Source organism: Lissotriton vulgaris, chromosome 11 (genome assembly GCF_964263255.1).
Source record: "Lissotriton vulgaris chromosome 11, aLisVul1.2, whole genome shotgun sequence".
Classification (NCBI taxonomy): domain Eukaryota; kingdom Metazoa; phylum Chordata; class Amphibia; order Caudata; family Salamandridae; genus Lissotriton; species Lissotriton vulgaris.
This window is the reverse complement of record NC_141699.1, coordinates 782608247-782634931: the sequence shown is the minus strand read 5'-3', so window position 1 is coordinate 782634931 and position 26685 is coordinate 782608247. Positions and strand designations below refer to the sequence as shown.

Here is a 26685-nt window from a genome sequence, read left to right as displayed (position 1 = left end):
AGACCAGTTACTACATACCCACTCACTGATTCCGAAGTCTACACACAACTACCTATTCAACAACAGAATCATTTATACATGCAGTCACTTATTAATAGAACACTATCAAATGCACTTATACACATAGACACATCAGCAGTCATCTTAGTCGGTTATGCAGTCATCCTACTCACTCATGAAAAAATTTAATCACACTTACAATTACTCACACAATTATCCAACAACACCTCATATATTCAAACACATAGTAACTCCTAGTTAATGTTAAAAAATCACCATTACAATTATACACTCATTTATATAGTTACTCTCACAATCACTGACTCTTACATATACTTATTTATATATACCAACTCTCACATACAATACCTTTTATTTTTTTACTTTGTTGAAGATGTACAACTAAAACATATATTCGCTCACCAACACACAAATAAATACACTGTCACCCAAACAACTGTTTCCACATGCACTCTTAAACCTATACACCTAGTCAATCAACCATTCACACATCTATGCATAGTTACACACACCCCATCCAACCACACACAGTGTCCCATACAAAGACTCACCCAACTAATCAATAACTAATATACACGCTCATGTAGTTAGTAGCCAACTGATGCAGCATGTTATACAACAGACAGTGATGCACACATTCACATAGTTTAGTTACTAATCCATCTATTAACCTTTTCGCTGCAGGGCTAATTCACCTGCGGCGCTGGGGGTGGGGGGCCACGCGCAGCGCCACGGTGTTTGTGACTGGCTAATCACTCTGGCGCTGTGCTCATGACGGGCTCAGCTCATCATGACCATGCCCTTTTCTGCAGAACGTTCAGCACAGCAGGGGAATTATCCCCGCTTGTGAGCGCCGTGGCGGTCATGACGAGCTCAGCACGTCATGAGCACAGCGTCACCGTGCCTCATGACGAGCTGAGCTCGTTATGAGCACGCAAGGTGTTAAGTGAGACACTTTTAATTACTCACTTAAACATACAGTTAGACAGTTACTAAATTCTCCATCCAGACAGTTATTTATCCACTCAATCTTCAATACAGATTGGTATATATATATAATACATATTTAAATTTCAAACTAAACCACATTCACTGGATGATGTCATCAGTGATGTCTTTGAGATGTCATCAGTGATGTCACTGACCATGTCATGAATGATGCAATATGTGACATCAGCAGTGCATTGCGGGCGCGCAAGTTATAGTTAGCAGAACTAACTATAACGGAGGAATTTCTATGGTTTTGTACGAGTGAAATGGCCAGCTAACTATAAAGTGTTTTTTAAAGTGAATTTCATTGTTATTTTTTGATGTAATTAATTTTCAACCCCCACTTTGCACTGCTGTTGATGCACATATAGTCTCACTAAACTATCTGAAAATTTCAAATTTGTCAACCTACTGCAGCTAAACAAACTCCTCTTTATTTGACATTCATGAACCTGACCTCCGCATTTGACTATCAATCGATCTAAATTATGGCAAATGCTTATTTTAGGAGGTCTAGTCGTAGCATTTGTGCACTTTCTTGCATTTTTGTAGAATATGAAAGCGAAGGTTAGAATTAGCTTGCAGGGTGAGGTCTCCGTTGATAGTGACATTATTAGCGGTGTTCGGCAGGGGTGTGTGTTAGCCCCCTTTTGTTTATTTTGTACATCAATAATCTCCACCCCTTAACATCAAGCATTGGCATAGCCAATAGGTCTCGCCTTTGGGAGCTTATAAGTGTTTAGTTATCCAGCACAATATCCTTGGTGCAAAAACGTCAACTGTTGCATGGCTAAACACTTATAAGGTCCCAAAGGTGAGACCTATTGGCTATGCCAATGCTTATCCTTGTTGCAATTGAAAGCACTTTGAAATAGGTGAGTTTGGGGGGCATGCTATAAGAGCATCTCTCTTGTGTGAGATTTAAATAGAAAATAATGTTTCTCAGTGTAAAAGCTTAGGCCACATATGGGGTCACATGACAACTGAATTGTCTCAATTCACTGATGCCTTCTTGTCATGGCAGAAGGTGGAGGCACTTATTTTTAAGTCCATTTTTAAAAACTGTCACTTTTACTCAATGCTTCTCAATGCAGCAATGTTATCTAGTGAACTAAGTTTAAAAGCTTCTGCATTTTAAAGTAATACATTTTTATGGGTATTTTGAAGTGTTTTGTTAGGTGTTTGTTGCACAGTTTACGTGTCAAACATTTTAAGGGCTCGGCTTGTGCATAGGCTATTAAAGCCCAGCCAGACCCTCGGCTTGGCTCTACTCTCCCTGTTACTTTGCCGGCTGGCACACCTCTGCTTGAAACTTTTGAGAAACAGCTGGGGTAGACATAGGTTGCTTTAGCTGAATGACATTGCTACTTTCTGGATGCGTTGCCTCCCCTAGGAGAGATGGGAAATAGGCCTATAGTTAAGAATCTAAATAAAAACAGTTTTAATGGGGGGTGGACTATAGGCTGGACCAGTGTTAATATGTTGTTGTGCGGCTGCAACGTTTTTCGCATAATTATTGATTTGCCACACAATCATCATCTGCTACAAAATGTTTCTAGGTCAAACAGCTCAAAAGTTACTAAAAATGCAGCTGCACATGTTAACGCGCAGTGAAAGGCCCTCAACTGTTCATCTTCTACTGCTATATTTGACTATTAAATGAGGTGCACCCAATTCCCGGACAGTCTTAACAAGTGTAAGAATGACACAATAATGAAGTAATAATATAACAAAATTTGCTGCATTATGCTGCATAATTAGTTTTTCTTACCGCATAATTTACTCAAACCTGCTGCATAATTTGGCACTCCCCTGTCGCATAATTCCAGTAGCCCTGACTAAAGGGAGAGCTTATTAATGTTGTGAATGAGGAAGAACGGATCCGGGTGCAAAGGACCTGATTTAGAGTTAAGCAGAGTACTCTGCCGAAAACGTCCTGCGCCATCTCGACACACTACTCCGTCCAACAAACTCCAAGACAGCCCCTAGGCTCTGATGAACGAAGTGGGGATATGGTATTAGCATGAGGTAGCAGCATTCAGCGAGTTTACGACTCTGACACGAAGGGTCATTAGCTTAAATATAGCGTTCTAATGTGCAAGTGGTTATGTTGGCTCAGCCTTACGGTGCATTTATTGGAGAGGAGTTGAGTTCCCAGAGGAGCACATCATGGAAAAGATCAGCAAAGTCTGTGAAAAAGTCTTCCAACCCGACTACTGTGAAAAAGTAAACATATCCTGAACGCACGTTTTCACTCCGCTGCTAAAACGAGAGCGGACAACGTACTTCTGGTTACTAAAACAGTCTGGCGACTAATAACAGAGGCCAAATGGTTACAGAAAACTGTTGAATAACTGACCTTGGAGGGCTTCTCTTATGTATGGTGGAATGTCGGTTTAGGGAATTTTGTTTTTTATAGCGTGTATGTGACTGGAGGGAATGTTGTTCTTTATAGCGTGTACGTGACTGGTTGCACATCAGCTTAAAAGAAACTGAAAGAACACACAACTTTATTTTTCACGATTTTTATACAGATTTTAATTTAGACCCTTGTTGCATTACAAAATGAGTTTAAAAAAGTAAGCATTGGATTATTTTATTAGATAAAGTTTTTTTATTTGCCGTGCTTGGGATAATTTTGATAGAGGAATAATTCATGTCTTAATATTGGTATATGAATAATTTAGGTAGTTAAAGTTGTTTCATGAATTGAATACACCTTGTAAATAGTGTTTAGTGTTCTCGGCTCAGATGCAATATTTGAGCAGTGACAGTAAGTGAACACACAGTACTCCCTGTGGCATGAGTAAGTGTCCGGTTACATCTGGCGCGGACTGCACTCAAGCCCCCTCTGGTCCGATGCAGCGCGCGGGCAGATGCTGGGAGGCAGGTCACGTGACCGCCTCTGCCATTCTGTCCTGCTGGAGAGGTACGTTCCACGGGAGCTGCTGTTCAAAATGTAAACAGGGGCTTGCACAATGCAAAGACTCGCGTAATCCCATATGACCGAAGTATAACAAGCGCTCTTCAAAAAGGAGACGGAGAGGGCGGAGCGAGTGGGCGTTCAGCGGCGAAAGCAGCTGCAGCGTTCAAGTGATTTCTGCGTGCCCGCAAGCAATGCGCTGAGCGCATGACATGAGAGGTAAGCCAGATGGTGCCTCTGCTCGTACCAGTGTGTAACCGCACGCTCGAGGCCACACAGAAAGCGTGTGGTTGGATTTTTAAATGCCCACTCACTAAAAGTCTCGCCAGGCAGCGCATGCCCTGGCTCAGGAAAGACCTAAAAAATGACTCCTGGGGGGCGTGGCCAAGATGGCGACGTAGGTGGTTGCTTTTCCCTGTGGCTCCCCACTTTGCGCTCCCTACCCCAGCTGAGCACCGGCACCCCGATCCTGCATTAATCCGTACGGGGGGCTGCGCGCACCCGGGGCGTCCGCTGGTGAGGTGTGGGAGACTCCAGGGCCGATCGAACAGCCGAGCAAGCTAGTCGCATGCGGCGGCTGAAATGGTGGCTGCCTAGATAGGGAAGCAGCGGAGAAGTCCCGGGCCCTGAGAGGAGGCCTGCAGGCACTGTGGACAGCGGATCTGATCGGCCGGATGCGGCGCCAACAAGATCTGCAGCGGCGGTGGCCACAGCGTAGGACTAAGGTGGCACTGAGCTCGGCTGTTGGAGGCAAGGGCCCGGCCGCCGGGGTCGTGAAAATCGAGGCCCCGGCCTTCGAGACCGAGCCTGGCTGGCGATCTCGGAGCTCTCGGCGAGTGCTGGTGGCAGGCCTGGGCAAAAGGTGCCATGGGGAACGATCTCAGGGTGCCTGGGCCCAATCAGCCTTCCTACGTCTGACGAGGTGAGGAGTGCCCTGTGAGATCTGCCGGGGTCGGAGGCCCGACCTCCTGAGGCTGCGGAGCTGGGAGGCGACCGCCGTAGGATCATAGGCCCGACCTCGGTGTAGATCGGTGGACTGTGGAGACTCTGGGGGGGCTCCTGTTATAACTATCAGCTGCAGAGGGGCCCCCGGCGGAATGGTTCATCGGAGGTCTTCCCTCCCTGTGAGGTGGGCCCGGGCCTAGTGGGACCCCCTGAGTGAGGCGGATGATTCGGAGTCGGAGGCCCTGAGGGGGTGAGTGTTTGGAACCTGCCTGCCCTGGCTGGGGCGCCCTTGCTGGGAGCCCGTATCTGCGAAGGGGCATCTCCATAGCGCCACTTGGCGCTGCAGCTGTAGTTCCGCGACAAGGCCCTAGACCGACCTGGAGGCCTACACTTCCCAGCATCAAGGAGTCCTTCATCCTTGAGAAGTTACTTAGTCGGAGGACCCGGGAGCTTGTTTACTCCCTCGGGCGAAGCATGGCAGCCGCTAGAAGAAAAGGGGGAGCGCTCCATTAAAGACATGTTCAATAAAACACCCCCCACTTGTGCAGAGGTGGCGGAGTCTCCGACGACGGGGCGGCCACCAAAAGCCCCCACACCCAGCGAGGGCCCGGTCACGAGGGAGTCCCTGTTCAACACCCTCCAGGAGGACTTCAAAACGCTAAAACAGGAGGTCGCAGGCGAGATCACGGAGGTCCACCGGGAGGTTGATATTCTTGGAGAGCGCGTTGTAGAGGTCGAAGAGAGAACAAACTCCACCAGCGAGGAGCTCGAGGTCTTGCAGCAAGAAGTTATCCGCTTGAAGGACCAGCAGCTCGACCTTCAGGTGCACGCCTAGGACCTAGAAAACAGGTCCTGGCGCAACAACATCCGAGTCCGTGGCATCCCATCCAAAGAAGGGTCAGACATGGTGGACTACTTCCAGGGTCTTTTCAGAGACATTCTAGGCGAAGAGGAAGGCTTCGTGATCCGTATTGACAGAGCGCACCGGGTAGGCCTAGACATGTGAGCGCCTGCTCCGCCTCCAGACATTCTGGCTTTCATACCAGACTACACGCTGAAGGAGCGCATTCTGAGGGAAGTCAGGAAGTACCGGGGCCACCCTCTTGCCCTCTTTCAAGATCTTGCATCCATCACTCTACAAAAGCGGAAAACCTTCAGAGTTGTGACGTCCTTCCTAAGGGAGAAGGGGGTGTCATACTCGTGGGGGCATCCTTTTCGCATCATCTTCAAGTGGAATGGCAAACTCCAGCAGCTGTGTTCCCTTCATTACACTTGTGAGTTGCTGGGTATCAAACAACACAGCGAGAGACATCACCCACTCCTACACAGCGACCATTGAGGGACGGCTGGCAGGTGATGAGGAGGCGGCGACTTCCCGCTGCTGCCACGAAACCGGATGACCTAACGTCGTCTCAAGAGAGAAGCGGTCCTGGAGGCGGTGAAGCGAGATACGTCTCCCGTCGAGTGACTTTCACAGCATCTGGGGTGTTTCTACCATGTAGGACCCAGATGGCTGGGGGGAACGGGGATGCCAGGAATCCAAGTGGACCCTCATTCTTTCTACAGTTAGACTGCTGACCCTGGTGGATTTCAGGTGTTGGATAATAATTTTGGGGTGGAGTGACCTAGTTGGTCTTAGGTAGGTGGGAGGTCGCAGGGGGCTGTTCAAATTGCGAAGTTGGATAATCTCTCCGGTTGGGGGGGGGGGTTGTTGGGGCAGCGGGGGGAGGTCGAGGGGGAGGGAGTAACCGGTGTGCTGTCTGGGGGGACGGGTGGAGGGCGGAGTATGTGTGCTATAAAGAAAGGCAATGTCGTAGCAGGATTACAGGTGGTTGGCTTCTCTTCTCCCATCCAGGGAGCTGTGACACATCGGAGTTCAGTCCAACTTTTCCCTCATGACACTAGTTCTGTCACTTAATATGAAGGGTTTGAATAACCCAATTAGGAGGCGGGCGGTCCTGAGCTATTTAGAGAACTCCAGGGCCTCTATTTGTCTATTGCAAGAGACTCATTCACTCCCAAGGGACTGGCATAGAATGAAGTCCCGGGCCTTCCCCCAGCAACTTTTTTCCTCCATGCCGTACAAAAAAGGAGGGGTAGCCATTCTGCTAGCGTGCCACTTTCAAGGGACGGTAGGGGATAAAATAGCGGAAGTGAAGGGTAGGCTGTTAGCATACCGACTCTGGGTTGGGAATGCTTCTGTGGTCATTGGTTTCATTTACGCTCCTAACACTAGACAGGAGCAATTTCTCGTCGATGCAATTTCGGACACACTCTGGCACCATGATAGGCGGGTCCTCCTGGGAGGGGATTTCAACATAGTTATGGACTCTGATAATGATAGATCTGGAACCAGGTACGGGTATACCGGGGCACTTTCCAAGGCGGGAACTGACTGGCTTCGAGATAGAGGGATGGTGGATGTCTGGAGGGTAGCTCATCCCCATAGCACACAATACTCCTTTTACTCTTATGTCCACCATACCTATGCCCATCTTGATAATTTTATAGGATCCTCCGAACTTAATGCCCTAGTCAGATCGGTAGACATCATCTCAGCGGCCCTCTCGGGCCACGACGCGATCCAGGTGTCTATTGACTGGCGTCCGACGCGTCTAAGTAGAGGAAAGGGGCATCTACGAGAGTCTCTGCTGCAGCGTCCGGATGTCCGTCGGCAACTACAGAAATGCTTGACAGATTACTTAGCGTTAATGATACCAACGGTATTTCCCTGTCGGTGCTATGGGGGCACTTAAGGCAGTGGTAAGAGGGGAGCTTATTGAGCTTTCAGCAGCTGACAATCGAGTGCGCAGGGAAAAAAGGAGCTGACCGCTAAGGTGTTGGAGCTAGAGAGGGTCCACAGTAGGACAGGGGCCCCGCGAATGTGGCGTCAAATCAAAGCAGCCAGAGCGCAGTTGTCGAGTTTAGATCTTGATCGGGCGGAATACCCTGCACTCAGGCTCAAGCTCTCCTTCTAGGTAGGGGGGGACAGGACCGGGAAGTTACTAGCTAGCAAACTTAGGGCACGGGCGGATTGCTCTAGAGTTGCAGTAGTTCACACTCCAGAGGGTGTCGGGGTTGAAGAGGATGAACAAATCGCAGAGGCCTTTCTTCTGGCTTTCTATGCCTCGCTCTATAGCAGGGACCCTACTGTTGATGGAGCAGGGGAGGAATACCTCAATCAGGCCGCGATTACACCTCTCAACGCCTCGGGCGGCTGCTCTGGATGCGCCCATTAGGGTGGAGGAGGTGGTCAGTGCGATATCACGCCTGAAACCATTAAAAGTCTCCAGGCCCAGGCGGGTTTTCTGCTGGTTTCTATAAGATGTTTTGCCAGATCTTGGCGCCCGTGATGACACGCCTGTTCAACTCCTTCAAGGGGCCTGGGTCGATTCCGGCAGAAATGTTGGAAGCTGATGTCGTGGTTCTCCCTAAACCCGGGAAAGATCCCACCCAGTGCACGGCTTATAGGTCGATTTCCCTTCTGAACCTTGACCTGAAATTAATCACGGGGATCCTGGCCTCCAGATTGGGCCCGCGCCTTCCAGGTATAATTGAACCTGACCAGTCTGGCTTAATACCATCCAGACAGAGCAATGACAACACTAAGAGAATCCTACATCTCATAAATAAAACCCACTATGTGGAACTGGATGCCCTGCTGCTCTCGGTCGATGTTGAGATAGCATTTGATCGGGTAGATTGGGGGTTTATGGATAAGACGCTGGCCCGTTTCGGGGTGAGGGAACGATTCAGAGCGTGGGTGACGAGTTGTTACGACCAACCCAGGGCGACGATCCGGGTCAACGGTGTGAGCTCCAAACCATTTGAGATCCGGAGGGGCACTAGACAGGGGTTCCCCCTATCCCCCCTCCTTTACGCGTTATATGTCGAACTCCTGGCGCAGCGCATCAGAGATCACCCTGACATATCGGGCATCCCCTTCGGAGGAGAACAACATAGTCAGCTTATATGCTTATGATATCCTGGCGACGCTAACTGCTCCCCAGCACTCTGTCCCCGCTTTTTTGAGGGAACTCGAAGACTTTGTCAGGGTTGCTGGTTTTAAGGTGAACGTAGGGAAGACAATGATTTTACTCCTAGGCCTCCACGAGGGGGCTCAGGCAGATACGTTTCAGGAGTTGGGGAGTCTGAAGGTCCAGGGAGAAATTCCCTATCTTAGTATAGCGCTGACTCCCTCCACCAATTCCACACTCACCCGAAATTATAACATGCTAATAAACCAGGTATCCACCGCTTTACGGCTTTAGAAAACATACCCTTTGTCTCTGCTGGGCAGAGTAGCCGCGATCAAAATGTCTATTTTACCCAAGATTTTAAATGCTTTTCAGACCCTACCAGCCACACCCCCCATGCGTTATATCCAAGCGCTGCAGTCAGAGATTCAACAATGTATATGGGGAGGGAAGCGTCCGAGGATTCGACGGGATCTGGCCTGGCGTCCCACGACTGAGGGGGGCCTCGGGGTCCCCCACCTTCTGACCTACTATAAAGCTGCCCAGCTCCGATATCTGGTGGAATGGAGTTGGCCAGAATCGGAAAAAAAGGTGGTTGTTTCAAGATAGGGCGCTGGCTCACTTACATCTGTGAAAGATTCCCTTTCTGAAGCCGGCCGACCGCCTCACGTACATACTGAGGTCGCCGATCACTCGATCCGTGCTGAAGGCATGGGACTCGGTTACAGTGCGGAGGGACCTTACGTCCTTTCCCTCACCTCTTACCCCTCTTTTTGATAACCCTGAGTTTCCTCCGGGCACAGACGCGCGTGCCTTCCTCCAGTGGCGCGCATCGCCCTGTTGATCAGCCGGTCATCTATTTGGCCTACAGGGCTTTATCTCTTACTCAGATTTACCTGATTGGTATGACATTAGGGACCCCAAACGATTTCAATATTTTCAGATCGTCATTGGTTGCTTCATCCTGAGGTGCGCCCACACGTGGACCGCAAGCTCACAGTCTTCGAGAAATGGCTCCTGACCAAACACTCTGACCGTGGAATGATCTCTGACTTATATCCTATGTTGCTTCCTCCGGCGTCTCAGGAGAAGTCGGAAGGCCAGCGCCGTTGGGAAGCTGAACTGGGCCGTAGTCTCTTGTTGAAAGAATGGAACCTAATTTACTCCAGGGCTCATCACACAGCACGAAATGTTGGGAGTAGGGAGGTGGCGGTGAAGGCAGCGACTTATTGGCATTTAACCCCTGCTCGCTTAGATCAAATCAACCCAGACTGTAGTTCAGAGTGCTGGAGAGGTTGCAGGGAACGGGTACCTTGACCCACTTGCTATGGGAGTGCAGGGAGGAACAGGGGTTTTGGGACGAGATTCTTACGGATGTAGACACTTCCTTTCATACAGAGATTCCTCGCATCCCGGCTTACACCCTCCTAGGCTTACCTAATGCACTTACCTTTTCACTAAAGTCCTTACGGGGGAAACAAATAGGGATTGCCTTAGGAGCACCAGTACATCATATCCTATCTCTTTGGGGCACCAAAACCCGGCCCTCCCACACGGGGTGGTTATACAAATTATGGTATGTTATTGGCATGGAGCGTATGCAGGCTACCCTCACAGCTTCTACTGCTTCCTTTCAGGAAGTGTGGCGCCCGCTCATCTCGATCCTGGCGAAGGAATTTAATGAAGTGACCTGCCCTAAGTACTTACGGCTGCTCAGGCTTACAGAGGCTCAGACTCCTGCAGGGAGACCCTCATAGGGGTAGTTCATCGTACTCCTATGACTCAAGGCACACCGGTTCCAGGGAGGGGTGGGGGAGTTGGGCTTGGGGAGGGAAGGTGAGTTGGGTGGAGGGGTGGGGTGGGTGCGGTTCTGGGTAGTTACGTTGCTGGCTACAGCACCACTGGCATCATCCGACCGAGGGTAGGTACCTTGCTTCTGCCCTGGGCAGCTTCTAGTGGGATATCGATCATGCACGTTGGAGCTGTATGCTTAAACCCTGGATTCGGCCTACTGGACGGTTGGGACAGGGTGGGTTCAGTTGCTTCCTGATGCATTGTACTGTATCCTGTGTGTCTATGTATACTCAATAAATAAAGTTAAACAAAAAAAATTACTCCTGACATACTGCAAATTAATAGCAAACTGTTACCCACACTCCCTTATGCAGATGAAACAGTGCTTATGACACCTACGCCAAAGGCTCTGCGCCTTCTGGTGCTTACCTTTGTGGATTTTATGGCAGAATTAGATTTATGTACAAACTTCGTAAAATCACACCTTGCCATCGAGCTCAAAGTGTAACGAGCTACCTATTTTATCCGTTGGTGCCAACTGCTTGAGTAGTACAAGCACTTTTTCTTACCTAGGGGTCACCTTTTCTGCCACAGGGTTGTGGACCCCAAACATTGCGGTGCATGGAATAAAGCTATCTAGGGCAATCAACTCCCTATGTAGCCTCCCACAACCAGTGGGGGGGGGGCTACAGATTCACAGTGTATTCCAGTTGTGATGTATGGGGCAGAAGTCTGGGGCATTTCGCAATGTGAGGCTATTCAGGTTAAAGAAAACAGATTTTGCAGGACACTTCTCTCAGTCCCTATATCTTCCCCTTTTCTTTATTAGGAAGAGCTCGGACTGCCCTACTTTGTTCTCATTAAAGTCCGGCCCTCTTCTTTATGGCTTGCCATTTTGAAAAATGAGGGGGCTTCTCTGTCAAGAGAAATCATAATGAATTATCTCCTATGACTAAGACCTTCAAATTACTTGGTTGGACTTTGTTGAATCTGAATATTGTTAAATTGTCCTTAAACAAGCCTTTACGGATTCAGCAACCTGTATCAATTTAAACAACAAGAAATTATGTTTGCATCTCTCATGCGTTAGATGCTTTTGCTACATGACTAAAGTTTTCTGTGCAACGCTACAATGCTTCTCGGGGCCATGAGTTCCACATATGAAACTTCATTATTCACAGCTACTTACAGGGTGATCTGAAGCAAGGCGAATCCTTACTGTTAACAAATATACCCTGAAAATGCATCAGCCCAACTTTTTATTTGCAACGAAACAGGCAGCCGGACTTCCGTATATTTTGCAGCGAGCTCCGGTTATGTTAACTGTTTTCCCTATAAACAACAAGGCTGACACGGAGTATATCACAGATATAATACCCTCTTTATTGAGACCCTGCAGTCTCCTAGCCACGACTCCCAGCGGTTATTACGGAGCTCCTCCGAGTAATGGTAGGCAGAGAAGTGGCTGGGGAGGGGCTGGGGGAGAGAGGGCAGTGTGTATACCAATGCAGAGGGAAAAGAGGCGGAATGCGGCATGAAGGCAACGTTATCAGGCACATCTCCTATCCCGGCAGGCACGCATTGTTCTGAAAGTGCTGCCTCAGCAGACAAGTCACAGGCACAAACCAAACAAAAAAGTATTGAAAACAAAAAAGCATTGGAAATAAACTGGGGCAGAGGCTTGATGCTCACCGTCACTGCGGTGAAACAAAATGGCGGCCGCAAGCTTCCGATTTTTTTCGGAATTGGGGGCGTGGTTTTGCTGTTTTGAGTGACAGATAGCGTCACTGTCTAAAGAACAGCAAAACTTACTCCCCCAAATCCGAAAAAGACGGAGCCTATTCGGAGGGACAGCTCTCTCCTCAAATGGCTGGCCTCCGTTTAGGAAGCCAGCCAATGGGGGAGAGGCAAAAACAGAGGCGGGACAATAGTCCAACACTAAGAATCATTAAATCTCGGACCTCCGGTCTGCCTTCGGCAGAACGGATATTACCTCGACCTAAAAAGCAGGTTCAACAAGCACTGCTCACCTATGAGCTCTCTTGGTGGGTAACTGAAGGAGTAGGGGAATTTTATATTTTCATCTACCCAGCTTCCATCATATTGCCCCAGTATCTATCTTTGGCGTGCACATTGATGCTGGGAACCCTCCCTACTATTCCGCTTTAGAACTGACAGAGCAAAATATCTATAGTTTCTCATTGGGTTTTAAAAGGAACCTTGATGCCAGCGGCGGCATTTGTGCAGAAAAGCCAAGCTAATCAATGTTGCATTTTATAGCCTTTTGTAGATGTTATGAAAGATATACAAGACATTTTTTTATCTTGTTTTTGAAAAAAGAATTATAACATTAGACAGCGCAGGTTAGTTTTGGAATTTTTACTACAAATGTCTGGTTATTTTACACATTAATTCCTTTTTAAGATCGGATGTAGGAGCTCGCAGTTCTATGCGTTTATAATCATGCTGCTAACATTGTTATATTTTGTTAGTTTTAATTGCTGCTATTTATTTTTCTAAACTATCTACTGTTTATAGGATTTTTTTTTAAATGTTATTATTATTATTATTATTATTTAAAATCTTATATAGCGCGCAGCTACCCTTGGGCATCCCGGCGCTTTGGTGGGATGTTGGTGTGTATGCTACTTTTATGGGTGCTTCTGCATCCGAATAAAGTCCGATGTGAATTGAAAGTTTGTCATATAGTGGTTAACTATTTCGTGTGTGACCTCTCAATTTTATTTGATTTTTTAAAAAAGTTTTTTTTAGTTTGCTACCCCATCTCAATGGTGTATCATTTTCTAACTTCAAATTAAGAATGGTGAGTGCACAATGAAATGGAAGTGTGGCTTCTAGGCTGTGAAACACCATTCTGAGCCTATGAAAACAGTTTTCTCAAAGCTGCAAGTCAAACGAAATATTTCTTGCACAGATATGCTTAGAATTTACTATCTGCAGGCACTTTATGCAATATTTTCATTTAAAATGATTGTAATTTTCTTTTCTTAACACGTATGTTTAAGAACATTTTTGGGCAATTTACACCACTTACAATTTCCTCAGTGTAGAAATGTACTGCTAGCTAGGTTTGTTGTTCATAAACTCTTGAACTGAGGAAGCATGTAAAAAAAACAAGAATAGAAATTGACCAAGTACAATGTAATTACAATGTAATCTGGTGGATAAGCCCCCTTAAAGTTGGGCACTATATAATTTGTCGATTCTTTTTTGAAAATCTTTGTGTGAACAAAATACTTTTGCATTTATGAAGTGGGGAAAAAGCGTTGATGGTTCATTTTGATATTCCAAAAAAAGACAACATTCGCCAGATAGTGAGTTCCACTGAAACTATCTTGTGCCTGTGCACTAGAAATGTGTCCAAAAGCAATTTAGGCTTGGGCAGCTTTAAGTTAAGAATATTGCAAGTTAGAAAACACCCATTAGCAAATGTCAGAAGTGCTGGAAGGTGGGAAACTTAGTAGTTAGTTCATAATTTACATCTGCAGCTTGATGGTGTTAGAAATACACTATGATTGGTATTCAGATCACAATGTAAATGGTTTCTTGAAATGCTGCCACCTTATAGTCTTTTATTTTCATTCAGCAAGGTGAAGTGAGGTTAAAATGTTTGAAAGCACTGCAGAGCCTATACACTAACAGAGAACTGTTTCCTAAACTGGAACTTTTTACGAACCGATTCAAGGTAAGCTGAACAATATTATATTGAAATAATGTTAAGCTGTTTATTTTTAAGGTTATTCCAATAGTGCTAGGGAAACTAAAGCTGGAATATTTTGTTGGTGCATTTGGAGTATGATAAAGTACACATCTTGAGTTTTTCTAGTCTGACCTCACTATTAATGTTTTGTATGACATAGTTTTCCCAGTTCTCCAGATAAATCCCAAAATGTAAAATGTGAGTTTTTAGAGCGGTTAAATTTGTTCATATGCACGGAAGAATCAGAAACCATGTGTTGGTTTTTTTCCATTAAAAGAAATCACTAATTTGTTATGTCTCCGGAAGACCGCCCATGTGCTGTCTCTAAGACTTTTTTCCCCAATCTTTAGGCTTTAGCCTGCCCATAGGCTTGCCATTTGCTCGCTCTATTGTCACTCTCATATCCTCTGTTCCTATTTGTCGATGGCATGCATGAGTCTTGCCTCTTCTTGTGTTTAGCCGTCCCCCAGAGCATGGACCACGTACTGGTATCCATCTACTTTTCCCGTTGTAGGAGCTACTTTTTTCGTTGTTTGAACACTTCATATGAAAATTTGGGTTTTCAGGCCCTCTCCCATATCCTGTTCCTGTTTCCGCAACCTCCCAAGTCCACTTCCCCTGTTTTTTCTCTGAGTGGTTGAAGGTCATTGTCAACATGGGCTAGTCTTTCTATCCGAGCATATGTTAATTTGATTTCCGTGTATGTGGTCTATACTCTTGTCAATTGCTTATTTTTCTTGTGGATTCGGGATTTATTTATTGTTCCCTAGAGGCTTGTGGTTATCTCCCATAGTATAGTGTTGGTTAAGGGAGCAGGATGGAGTAATTTGAGCATTGGCTAGGTTGATTCCTTCTATTCTTTCACGCTGCCTTGAGAAAGTTTTTATTACATTCTCCCTAGGCTCAGGTTTGTGTTCCTGATATCCTGCTGACTTGATGGCAGGGGCGCATATGGATATAGCCTTTGAAGCTGGCCCGTGAATTTGTTAGTTTTAATAGTCTGCTTTGTGCATATGCTGTTTGCTTTGTTGCATCAGTCTCTTGCCCACTCCTCCTTGTAGGTCTTTCCTTTCATCACTGATGAAACCTCTACCCCCTGAAAATGCCCTTTTCTGTTGCTGCTTGGGAGAGACCAGCATGTTGGGCTCCTGTTTGTGCTCAGAAGTAGCTGGCGCCCGTAGTGAACACAGGAGCGCCGAAGCTTGGCCAAGATGTTGTGTTACAACTCTGAATACAACGGTTCTGGTCACACGACTATAGCACTGACTGCAACCCACCACCAAACACCCGTGGCACTCCTCATGAGCCTCCCCATGTAAAGCCTTATTTATTTAGCATCTACTTATCATATTTTTGCTAACCTGTGCATGTCGCTCATAATATCTTTACAACTCAAGATGCATGCACATAGGTTGATGAGCATGAAGTCAGACCCCTCTTTATCAACGTAGAGTGCTAGGCGTCTAATGGAATTAGAGGAAAGTCTGAGTGCGATTTGAATTTGCAAAGTAGCTGCAAGCTCCCCTAGTTTAGTGTACAGTTCTGTAAGGTTGCGTTTGTAGGCCTGTCCCTTTAGTTGTGAGAAGATGCTCTTGATGGGTGAACTACATACAGACTGGAGTGGCAATGATCTTAATTTTGTGCAGGCTCTGATCGCAGCGAACGATCAAATCTAACCTTTGGATGCGATGTTCTTGTTTATTATTTTATTTTTATTGCTAAGGCTGCTACATACATGCTTTTTTTAACAGAGAGAGGATGTGAAGTTACGACCAGAGCTGCCCACTTTGGAATGGAGGAACCCCGTTCGAGTCTCGGGTGGACCCGCTAAATATCCTGTCATTTTGGGCAAATCACTTAATCTCCCCATGTCCCAAGAACATCAAAACATTAATGTGAACTTGTGTAATATAACTGGTGCTCCGGTTAAGTTCGCATTATATAAAACTGCAGATAAACAAAATGTTGAATAGGGAAGGTTTTTTTGCATTTCATTTTGAACTGCTTGACTGCTAATGTTCAGTGTACTTGTTGGTAAAGGGATATCTATGTAAGCAGTGAACGTGTTAAAGAATATTGTGTTAAACTTTCTTTTGCTGTCAGGGCACACGTTAGACAAAGAAGAAAGGGAGTATGGGGGTAATTTGTTACAAGGTGAACTTTTGCCAGATAAAACACGAAAGACTAGAAAAAAGCAAAATATTAGGTTAACTGTATGGCTCTAAGAATTGCTTTCAAAATGCAGTGGAAGGAATGGATAATAAAGTTATGGAAAACAGTGAGGGAAATTACAGGAGAACGAGGAACATGATTATTGTGCATTTAGCGCCTCATTCTGCCCCTACAAGTACACGTTTATCTGTGTTTGGGGACCCTTCAATGTATTAGACACTAAGAAAGTTGCTAGCAGACCTTAGATGTCTTAACTTGTCATTAGACAAGTAGTGGTAAAAGGAAGCCTAAGACTGCAAGAGGAATCCGGACGAGGCATGGCAAGCTTGAAGTAGTACTGCTGCAAGTGACTTGCTCCTACCCTCTCTTGATTCTGGGTACACCCCGGGCCTCTACTGCCCATAGATAAATAACATTGAAATCGAAACATCTGGTTTCCCCCAGTACTCTGGCTCCTGGAGGAGCAGTATCTTGGTGGGAAGAGTGGTGTGGCTCACTGGTTAGAGGCGGCAGACCCATAAGCAGAGGACGGCCCGGGACCAGGGTTCGATTCCCGACGCGGCAGGGTCGTGGACCAGGGTCAGCAGGCTCGATAATTCTCGCCTCGGTGCCTACTCCAGTCAGGGACCACACTCGGCAACTCTGGGCATTAGCTTGCCTCATCTTCACAACGGCCCCCCCAGACCGCCGGGGATGCTTGGTCGCACCTTAGAAATACCCATCAGGGACCATCTCTCAGGGTGAGCCAGGACGGGTTCCCCAGCGGTCGAAGCGTGGAGATACTCCTCCGGGAGTCGATTCTAGCGCTATATAAACCAACAATTAAATTAAATCAATTAAGAGGAGTCCTTTGCAGGCTGCTGAATGCTTTGCCCTAGCAATCGTCCAGTCTAGTTTGGCCAGGATTAAGCTTTAACGTATGAAACGGTGCCCTATGATGCTTAGCTGGACAGCGCCAACGAGATTGAATTTCTGTGCGTTTGGCCAACATAACTCTTCTTTTACTTGAAAACTTTGCATCATATTTGGAATATGGACTCTCGAAAAACAAAAAGATGCTAAAAAGCCAGGTCTTTCTTTTTTTACTAAATGCAGAGTGTACGCTGTTGAATTGCCCCAAGCGCATTTCAAAAGCAGCTCATTAGATAAAGGGCGAGCCTCCATAAACCAGACTACCTTGTTGCGAGTAAGCATTATAATTATTTTTGGTGGGTGAGAACGGAAAAATGCAGCCTTAAAACGAACCTTTGATTGAGTGAGGATCAGTTGGAGTGAAGGACACGTTTAAGAAACGCACTCTATGAAGCAACATGTGCTGTAAAATTGTGTGATATAGATTTGTTATGGGCTTTTTAAGACCACAGTATTTAGTAGTCAAAATATTAAAGAGCTGTTGTAAGAATGAGCAACTCAAGGCTTTCTTTAGTAGAATTATTTTCTTCATGCAAAAGGTGAGCAGCAGACTATGGTTGCATAACCCCAATGCCTTTAACCTGGAGGCATCACCTGTCTGCTTTTGTAGGTTTCCTCCTTTGCTTCTCATTCCACTAGGCTTTGTAGTTTAGTGTCAGCCTTACGTTCTCTCATTTTAATGTGAACTCATGGAATTAATTTGGGTTGGGCATCACTTTTGGAAAAAGTAACCTACATCCTACATACTCTGACAATTGGATTCTGCAACAGAATTCCAATTATTTGACCCTTATTAGGCCACACCCTAAATTTACTTTTGAGCCAGCCAACATTTGTTCTTTCATTATTTATTGTGGGTATTTTTAATGCAGTGTCTTCCTTTGTGGTGATACCTTATCTTGCCTGTATAAACGGCTTAATCTTCTCCTTACTCTACGGTATGTCTGCTGATGATTAAGGTATGTCCCTGTTGTATGTCCACTGAAAACGCAAACTGTTATTTTAAGTTGATTCTGGTGGCTAGTGTGGTTTATCTTTTCTTCCTCACAATCGCAAGACTTTTACCCTTTGGGTGTTTTTTTTTTTACTTTTTATAATACCTAACTTGTCCCCTTCCTCCTCCCTGTGGTCTGTGCTTCTCAGTGTGTTCTCCCATCTGCTAAGATTTTATGACCCCCATCGGATTGTACAAAAGATTGTTTGTGTAAATTCCAAAACTAGTGGATATTGTTGACAGCACGATATGTTGACTGGTGATTTACAAGCTCGGTAATGCCAGTGGTATTGCGGCTTTCAGTAGTGGCATAATTGCTATTTGAATTCCCTTTTGTAAGCAGCTATTAATTTTGTTAGGTCTCTGCTAAACAGCGCATGCTTTGTCTATTCGAGACATTTTGTTTACAGTTGGTGAGTTTTCAGCCTGCCCATAGATTACCATTGACTAGCTTCAACCTCGCTCTCTTTTGGTTTGTTCCCATTTGTCTCAGCATGCCTGCGTCATGCCCTTTTCTCCTCCCCTAGAGCACAAAACCAAGTACTTTTGTTCTTCCATTGCTCCAGTTTTTGAGACCTCCTTTTTTTGTGTGTGTTCACACACTCCATACGAGTGCTTGGGTTTTCAGGCTGTATAACATTTGTTGCTTCTTTTACCGCCCATCTCCCTTGCCTATGTCCATTACTTCGCCTTTCCGTTCCTTATTTCATCTCGCTCCCCCATTTGCCTGTTTCATCTCCCTCCATCCACATTCGTGTCTGTTCTGCCCCTTCCCAGCCCACGCCTAAAGATATCCAGTGTAACTTACTTCTGAATACATTATAAGACGTGTGTTTCTGTGTTAAGTTTGAGCGGAAGAGGATCCATGTGCAAGCACTTTAAAGATCGTCAATACCAGGCATGGAATTAAATATATGTATTTGTAGCAGTGTTCTTCGTGCTGTTTTAAAAGGACTACAATGTTTCCAAAATCTGATCGTGATTGAAAAGATGCAGATTAACGCACTACATTGGTATAAACCTCTTGTTACATAAGTGTTCCTGTAGCACGAATTGGACATAAAGGTCCTGAATGCTTTACATGACCACCAGTTTTATAATGCATTGCGTGATTTGCCCAGAATCACAGAATGTTGAGATGACTGAGACTTGAACCTTGTTTCCCCAGCTCCTAAGTTGCCAGCCCTGGCCGTTGCGTCACGTCCTCCCTTTCCTATCAAATGTAGATTGTCTTCTGGTTTTAATGTACATGCGTGTATTTGCAGTCGGATGTTTTCATAGTTTTCTAGTTTTGGTTATCAATTGTGCTGCAAACAATAAGATAATTTCTAAGTGTGTTGCTTTAGTTAACCCATACAAAAAAATGTATCAAGTGTGTGCAGTTTTAGCTTAAAAATACTTTTAAAAAAAATTAAGCAAAAAGGAGCACTGCAGAAAAAAATGTGCAACAGTTGTGTTTTCTCTTTTCTTAAACATGTCAAACAAGTTGCATAAATTGCCTCATGAGATGTAATGCTTTGCTTTCCAAAATCTGAGGAATTTAAACTTGATTCATGCTTTACAGAATGCTGCCCACCATTCCATTCCATTCCCACCCACCCTCCCATTCATCTTCCCTTTAACCGATTGACAAAGCCAATAGCCCACCCATATGTCAGACCTATTTGCTTTGCGAGACATGTTTTGCAGCGTGAATCTTTCTGGGTTCACTATGCTGTGCATTATTCTGCCATCTATTGGTTGGGTCCGGAAGTGTAGTCTTTTTTTTTTTGTGGCCCAGGTGGGTGTCGACATACCACCATTTGGTGCCCTTCGTGACGTCTACCTTCTTCCTCCGGAAGCTCCCACCTATGGTCGCCATCTAAAGATTCTTTTTTCCGCCGTTTGGTCTGGATCGTTGCCGAAGAGTTCCAGAGTTTTGGAAGAGGAATCAAGCAAAAACAAAGAAAATTCGACAAAGAATCAAGTTTTCAACTACACCGGACTACAGATCAGGTACCCGGAGCGACAAGGGATGGCGATTAATGAACAAAACCTCAACGTTTGACGGAGAATGCGTTCGCAGGGGGCTTCCCGAGCACGGGGATGGACAAAACACTGTTCAAGTTTTGCACCAAATGCCACCACAGGTACGCCCAGAAGACGCCCCATCCAGTCTGCAGCCTCTGCCTGCCGCTCGACCACAGAAGCGAAGACTGCAATGCCTGCTCGGCGTTTACATCCAAGACCCTCAGAGTAAGGGTGAGGCAAAGAAGGGCGAACCACAACATGCAGGTGCAGGGGCCACCGCTACGAGACTTGGGCCTCTCCAGTGGAGAAGAAGACATCGCCGAAGGACCGGAAGACTGCACGGTCGTCGAGGTCCATAAGAAGACGTCAAAGGAGGTAAGGGAGTCGTCGACTCCTAAACATCCAAGCGACACTTGAAAGAGGGAAGCAAAATCCCAGAGCGACACTCGTAGAAGTGAAGCTAAGTCCTCGAAGGGAGCTCTGCCGCCGAAACACTCGAAAGCAACAGCCTTCAGGGCAGCCAAACGAGCGGATCCTTCGAAAAGGACACCCAATCGGCGAAAACCCTCAAAGTCGTCCAAGGTTGCCCTCGAGAAGGACACCTCGGCACCGAGGAAAGAAGGGCCGTCATAGTCGTTGACAGTCTCGAAGAAAAATGCTCTAACCCTCGTCTCTGAAAATGCCTCCGATATGGAGAGGAAAAGAGGAGGCTTGAAGCCAAAATGGCAAGCATCCTACTGCGGAAAAAGGACTTTGACAAGAAGATGAGCCAATACACCATCCCGCAGTTGAAAGGGACGATGAAGACGCGGAGCCGCCGGAAACGCCTGAACCAGTCGAGGGACTAGGAGAAGACGACTACTATTTCGAGAGAGAAGGCGACGAAGATCTCCAATCCTACCGGGATTCGACGTCCTCTGAGGCACAAGACGTGGAAGGGCAATATCTTGACGCCGAATTGCCAGAAGAAGGCGTAGACACTTACCCTTCGAGGCCCTCACCGCCAGACGACATAGGGATCTACAACATGGTCGTGCAGAAGGGAGTAAAAATGGAGTAGGAAAAGCCCAAGGCATGTTTCCTCCTGGAAACTCTACTACCTCAACAGACTAGGAGCCAATTCCTGTCCATACTCCCTAGTTTGCTGGACCAGAGACTAGAGGCCTTTAAGGAGCCAGCAGTATGCAAAGCTGTGACACCTAGAACAGAGAAGAAGTACAAACATTCTTCAAAGGACCCTGCATACATTCAAAGGCCAGTGCCAGCCGACTCCATAATTGCAGCGACGGCTAGGAAGAGGGCTAATGTTCCCACAAATGCCTGCCCCCCTCCAGGCAAGGCGAGTAGGAGGATGGGTCTGACAGAGAGGAAGGTGGAGAGAAATGCGGCAATACATTGGCGCATCGCAAATTCTGACGCCCTGATACACAAACTAAGAATGAGCAACCCAATATACCCTTGAGGGCTTGGGCGATAGGTATGAAAGGGTAATTGTGCCGTCAAGGGTTTTTGTTAAACTGTTGAATATTCAGAATTATATATTATTTTGTGGTCCTAAACATTTGACACCACTGATGCACAATTTGTGTCAGACAAAGTTTTTAGACAAATAGAACTAATACCAGACGGTAATAAAAAGAGAGCAATAACAGGGTGTATGGAAAAGTTCTGTTTGTTTTAATTATTCACAAAACAAGAATAAAATATACATGGGTATACCATTTGTTGCAAAAGCTACAATAGGAAAAATCTCAATAAAACAGCCTATTTGCAGCAATTGTTGTAGCTTATCCACCTATTTACAGATTCTATCATTACAAGCGGTGGAACAAGCGCAGGCGACGTTTCGGTCTCTAGACTTGCGTTATGGAGACCATCCTCAGGACAAACAAATCAAATCATGAATACCCTAAAAAACAGTAAACACGATAAGTAAAAACTGTTTTATTCCCATTCACGGGATTTACATATATTATCCAAATAAAACCCTAAGCTCTCTACATGATTTTAATAACAAACTATATTACTTTTTGATTTTTTATCATTCATGATATTTTATTCAAATGACACCTTGACAATCAAAAGAGATTGTCAACATAACAAATTATGTTGACAATCTCTTTTGATTGTCAAGGTGTCATTTGAATGAAATATCATGAATGATAAAAAATCAAAAAGTAATATAGTTTGTTATTAAAATCATGTAGAGAGCTTAGGGTTTTATTTGGATAATATATGTAAGTCCCTTGAATGGGAATAAAACAGTTTTTTAATTATCGTTTTTACTGTTTTTTAGGGTATTCATGATTTGATTTGTTTGTCCTGAGGATGGTCTCCATAACGCAAGTCTAGAGACCGAAACGTCGACAGCGCTTGTTCCACCACTTGTAATGAAAGAATCTGTAAATAGGTGGATAAGCTACAACAATTGCTGCAAATAGGCTGTTTTATTGATATTTTTCCTATTGTAGCTTTTGCAACAAATGGTATACCCATGTATATTTTATTCTTGTTTTGTGAATAATTAAAACAAACAGAACTTTTCCATACACCCTGTTATTGCTCTCTCTTTTTATTACCGTCTGGTATTAGTTCTATTTGTCTAAAAACTTTATCTGACACAAATTGTGCATCAGTGGTGTCAAATGTTTAGGACCACAAAATAATATATAATTCTGAATATTCAACAGTTTAACAAAAACCCTTGACGCCCTGATACGCAGGCAGGCATACCAACACTGGGATGAAGTGGGGCGCTCCTAAAGCATCTACCAGACGAGTACCAACAAAAGCAGCTCAACTGGTAGAAGAAGGAAAGAGCATGGCGAACACATGCCTGAAATCTGCATTAGATGCTGCTGAAACATCGAGCAGGCTAATGATAGGAGTGACTGAGAGCAGACTTGCATGGCTCAGAATTTCAGGGTTCAAACCAGAGGTACAAAGTAACATCTTAAATACACCCTTTAATGGAGAGAAACTGTTCTGTACACCAGTCAAGGACAAGTTGACGCAGCTCAAAAAGGACAATGAAACAGCATGGTCCATGGGAGCGTTGTAGTTCAGCGGAATGAGAAGAGGCACACCCACAAGGATGGCCTGGTGGTAGAAGTGGAGGCAACGTGCCAACCAAATCGCACCAAACGTTCCAGCAGGGCTACCAAGGAAACAACCAGGGCCAGCAGCAGCAGGGCAGCAGCAGCAGCAGCAGCAGCAAACTGGCAGCACCAACCCCGGGGACAGTCCTTTCGAGGGTGCGGAAACGGATGAGGACAAACGCAAAGAGGAGTACAGCGGCCCTCAACCAAGTGACTCCACCATGCATCAGGGCCCCCACCCTAGCAGCTCCTCGGGGTGGACGGAAAGACAAAAAGAAAAAAAACAGCAGCCAAACGTTCAACGACAAACAGTACCTCGAACACTCCACACCGGTAGGGGGAAGAATAAGAGACTTCATCCAGGAGTGGAGGAAGGTCAAATCGGACAAATAGATACTAAACATCATACAATACGGATACTGTATAGAGTTAAGAAGTCAACCTCCAAACAGAAAACCAAGGAGAAAGGCACACTCGGCAAAGGAGCTCTCGCTCTTGCAGCTAGAGGCGCAAGAATTGCTCAGCAAGGAGGCAATGGAGGTGGTACCGCAGAACCAAAGGAACAAGGGGGTTTGCTCAACTTACTTCCTGGTGCCAAAGGTGGACGAAACGCTAAGACCGTTCCTATATCTAAGGTTCCTGAACAGATTCAAAATGACCTAGAAGCTGCGGAGGGGCAAAGGCACAACCTACCTCCACACCTGCTGTACCAGACGCTCCTGGGGCCCTGACGCTGTTGGTCTCCCCTGCCGCCGCCGCTGCCTGCTCGCACGGCCGCAGAGGGGGGAGACTACAGCTCCCAGCCTGCCTTTGTGGCACCACACCGCCCACTTCCGCCTCAGCGCGCCCGGAGGCGCTTAAAGATCAGCAGCTCCCTCGGTGAAGCGGGGGACATAGAAGCTGCGAGGGGGCAAAGGCACAACCTACCTCCACACCTGCTGCACCAGACGCTCCTGGGGCCCTGACACTGTTGGTCTCCCCTGCCGCCGCTGCCTGCTCGCACGGCCACAGAGGGGGGAGACTACAGTTCCCAGCCTGCTTTGCGGCACCACACCGCCCACTTCCGCCTCCGCGCCCCCGGAGGCGCTTAAAGATCAGCAGCTCCCTCCGTGTCGCGGACGCGCGCGGGCGAAGCCCGGGCAAAGGGCTGGCCGTCCGGGGTCGGGTGAGGCCGGGCCACCCCTCTTGAGCCTCTCTTCGAGTGAAATCGTCTGCACCTACTTACATCTATGCAGAACGAGCTCACGCCTGACAGAACACTCCGGACTTTGGCGGTGGGTCTTGGACACGCTTATTATCTAATGAAGGTAGGTAGGTGGGTTAAGCTCTAAGCTTTTAATCAAGTGTGGACATTCTAGCAAAAGTACGGGGAAGCTTAAAGGACATAACGTTGGTAGCGAGGTGCATTAGTTGATTTACTGTTTGCAATATGACAAATAAGCCAAAACGTGCCCCATTACCCTCAGTATCATAGTGCTAGAGCCTAATATCTCACTGTCTCAAAAAGCCCAACCCACAGCTATCGACCTTATGTTGAGGAAAGTTATTGTTGCAGTCTCTGGGGAGATCGAGCGTACGGAGAGACGTTTATCTCTAACGCCAGCAACAGTCCTATCCTCCCCTGTGCATATTATTGAAAAGGATATAGTAGCTGTTCCCCCACCTATTACCTTGGAAATATCGGCAGACGACATTCCTTGCGCCCAGCCGGAATCTAACACGGTGGTGGCATCAGCCGTGTTCAGTAATAAAACCCCCAGTAGTAGAACAAGAAAAGTAGGGCCTAAGAAGTGTTACTCTAGGAAAGTGAAACCAAACGCTCCCATGCCCAAAATAAATGACATTGAGGAGAAGGCAACTGAAGAACAAGCAACACATCATCCAGTTCCACCAGGGTGGATGGCCCAAGTAATAATGGATCTCCAAATCACTTAGAACTTTTTATCGTAAATCAGATCAAGCCACTAGTCAGCAGACTAGATAAAATTATAAATGAACTGAACAAACAGGGGAAAATAAAGGGTCCTATCAATAATAGTAATTCACTAGTAAACCCTGTGCCAGTAAACCCTAAACCCTACCCCAGTGCGGCAGGTCCCCGCAAAAAATAACTGTCAATAACGCCCAATGCACGATTGCACAGGTACATGCTCCCCCGAACCCTCCAATACAGGTAGAACCAGGTAAAAAACAGAAAACAGTGGACATTAGGTTAGACGAGGGGCGAGGTCAATCAAATACATTACAAATACAAAATAGGAATACTTCAACACTTAGAGGGGAAGTGACACATAATACACGCCGTGAGATACATGGAAGGATTACCAATTCCTTGCCAGATATAAACCTACCCCGAAGCATGCCCCTATGTAGTTGTTATGGTAGGGGTTCCCGAACTCAAGCCAGAGCAGAAAGAGTTACACGCAGAACTAAAAAATAAGATAATACACTGTTTAAATGTGCATAGGCCTCTACCTGGCAGGGAAAGCGGGGAAATTCTGCATGTCAGAAAGGTAAACTGAGTAGGCAGCAGGAGCAAAGACACTGTGGGTAACTGCATTATAGTGAATTTTAAGGATACCAGCTTAGTGGAATATATATTGAAAGGTGGAAATAGGAACCTGCCAAGCACCATATGCACACTTCCACTATCACATTTTTATCCCATACAACGGGCAATACATACACCCAGACTTACCTGTGGCGGGAGCGGTTTGGCCCTAGAGGGGACCTGGGCCAGGAATCACATTCCGGCAGGCCGGGTCTTACATGACCAGGGCTTGTCAGAATGGACAAATCGATTTAGCCCCTTAATGTCTTTGGATGAAAATGACTGACTAAATAGACTGGTAATTTCTCAAGATTTTATGGTTGATAATGAGGACATTGAACCTATTGCCCGGGGAGCACAGGGGTACAACCAGCAGGTGGGAATTGAAGTACCCCAATTAACGCAAAGTAAAGTGAAGCGAAGGGGACTGGAATCAAAGAGGGAGGGATCCATCCGAGATATTTTAAATGTGCGGGTTGGACAATCATTGGGGCGAGGGCCAAAAATGTTGTCCTAGAATGTAGCTGTATTTGAAAATAAGGAATGGCGGAAATACCTAAGGGAGTTACAAATAATA

At 46.1% G+C, this 26685-nt stretch overlaps 1 protein-coding gene across 2 annotated transcripts in view; it reads left to right on the top strand.

The window, feature by feature from the left end:
* The window catches only part of STAG1 (STAG1 cohesin complex component), a 1379617-nt gene that overhangs the window by 751124 nt on the left and 601808 nt on the right, over positions 1-26685 (top strand). For both annotated transcript variants that reach the window (XM_086943907.1, XM_086943908.1), the window contains exon 11: positions 14258-14356. In XM_086943907.1, coding sequence (XP_086800033.1) covers positions 14258-14356 — 99 coding nt within the window. The remainder of the gene's footprint in view (positions 1-14257; positions 14357-26685) is intronic.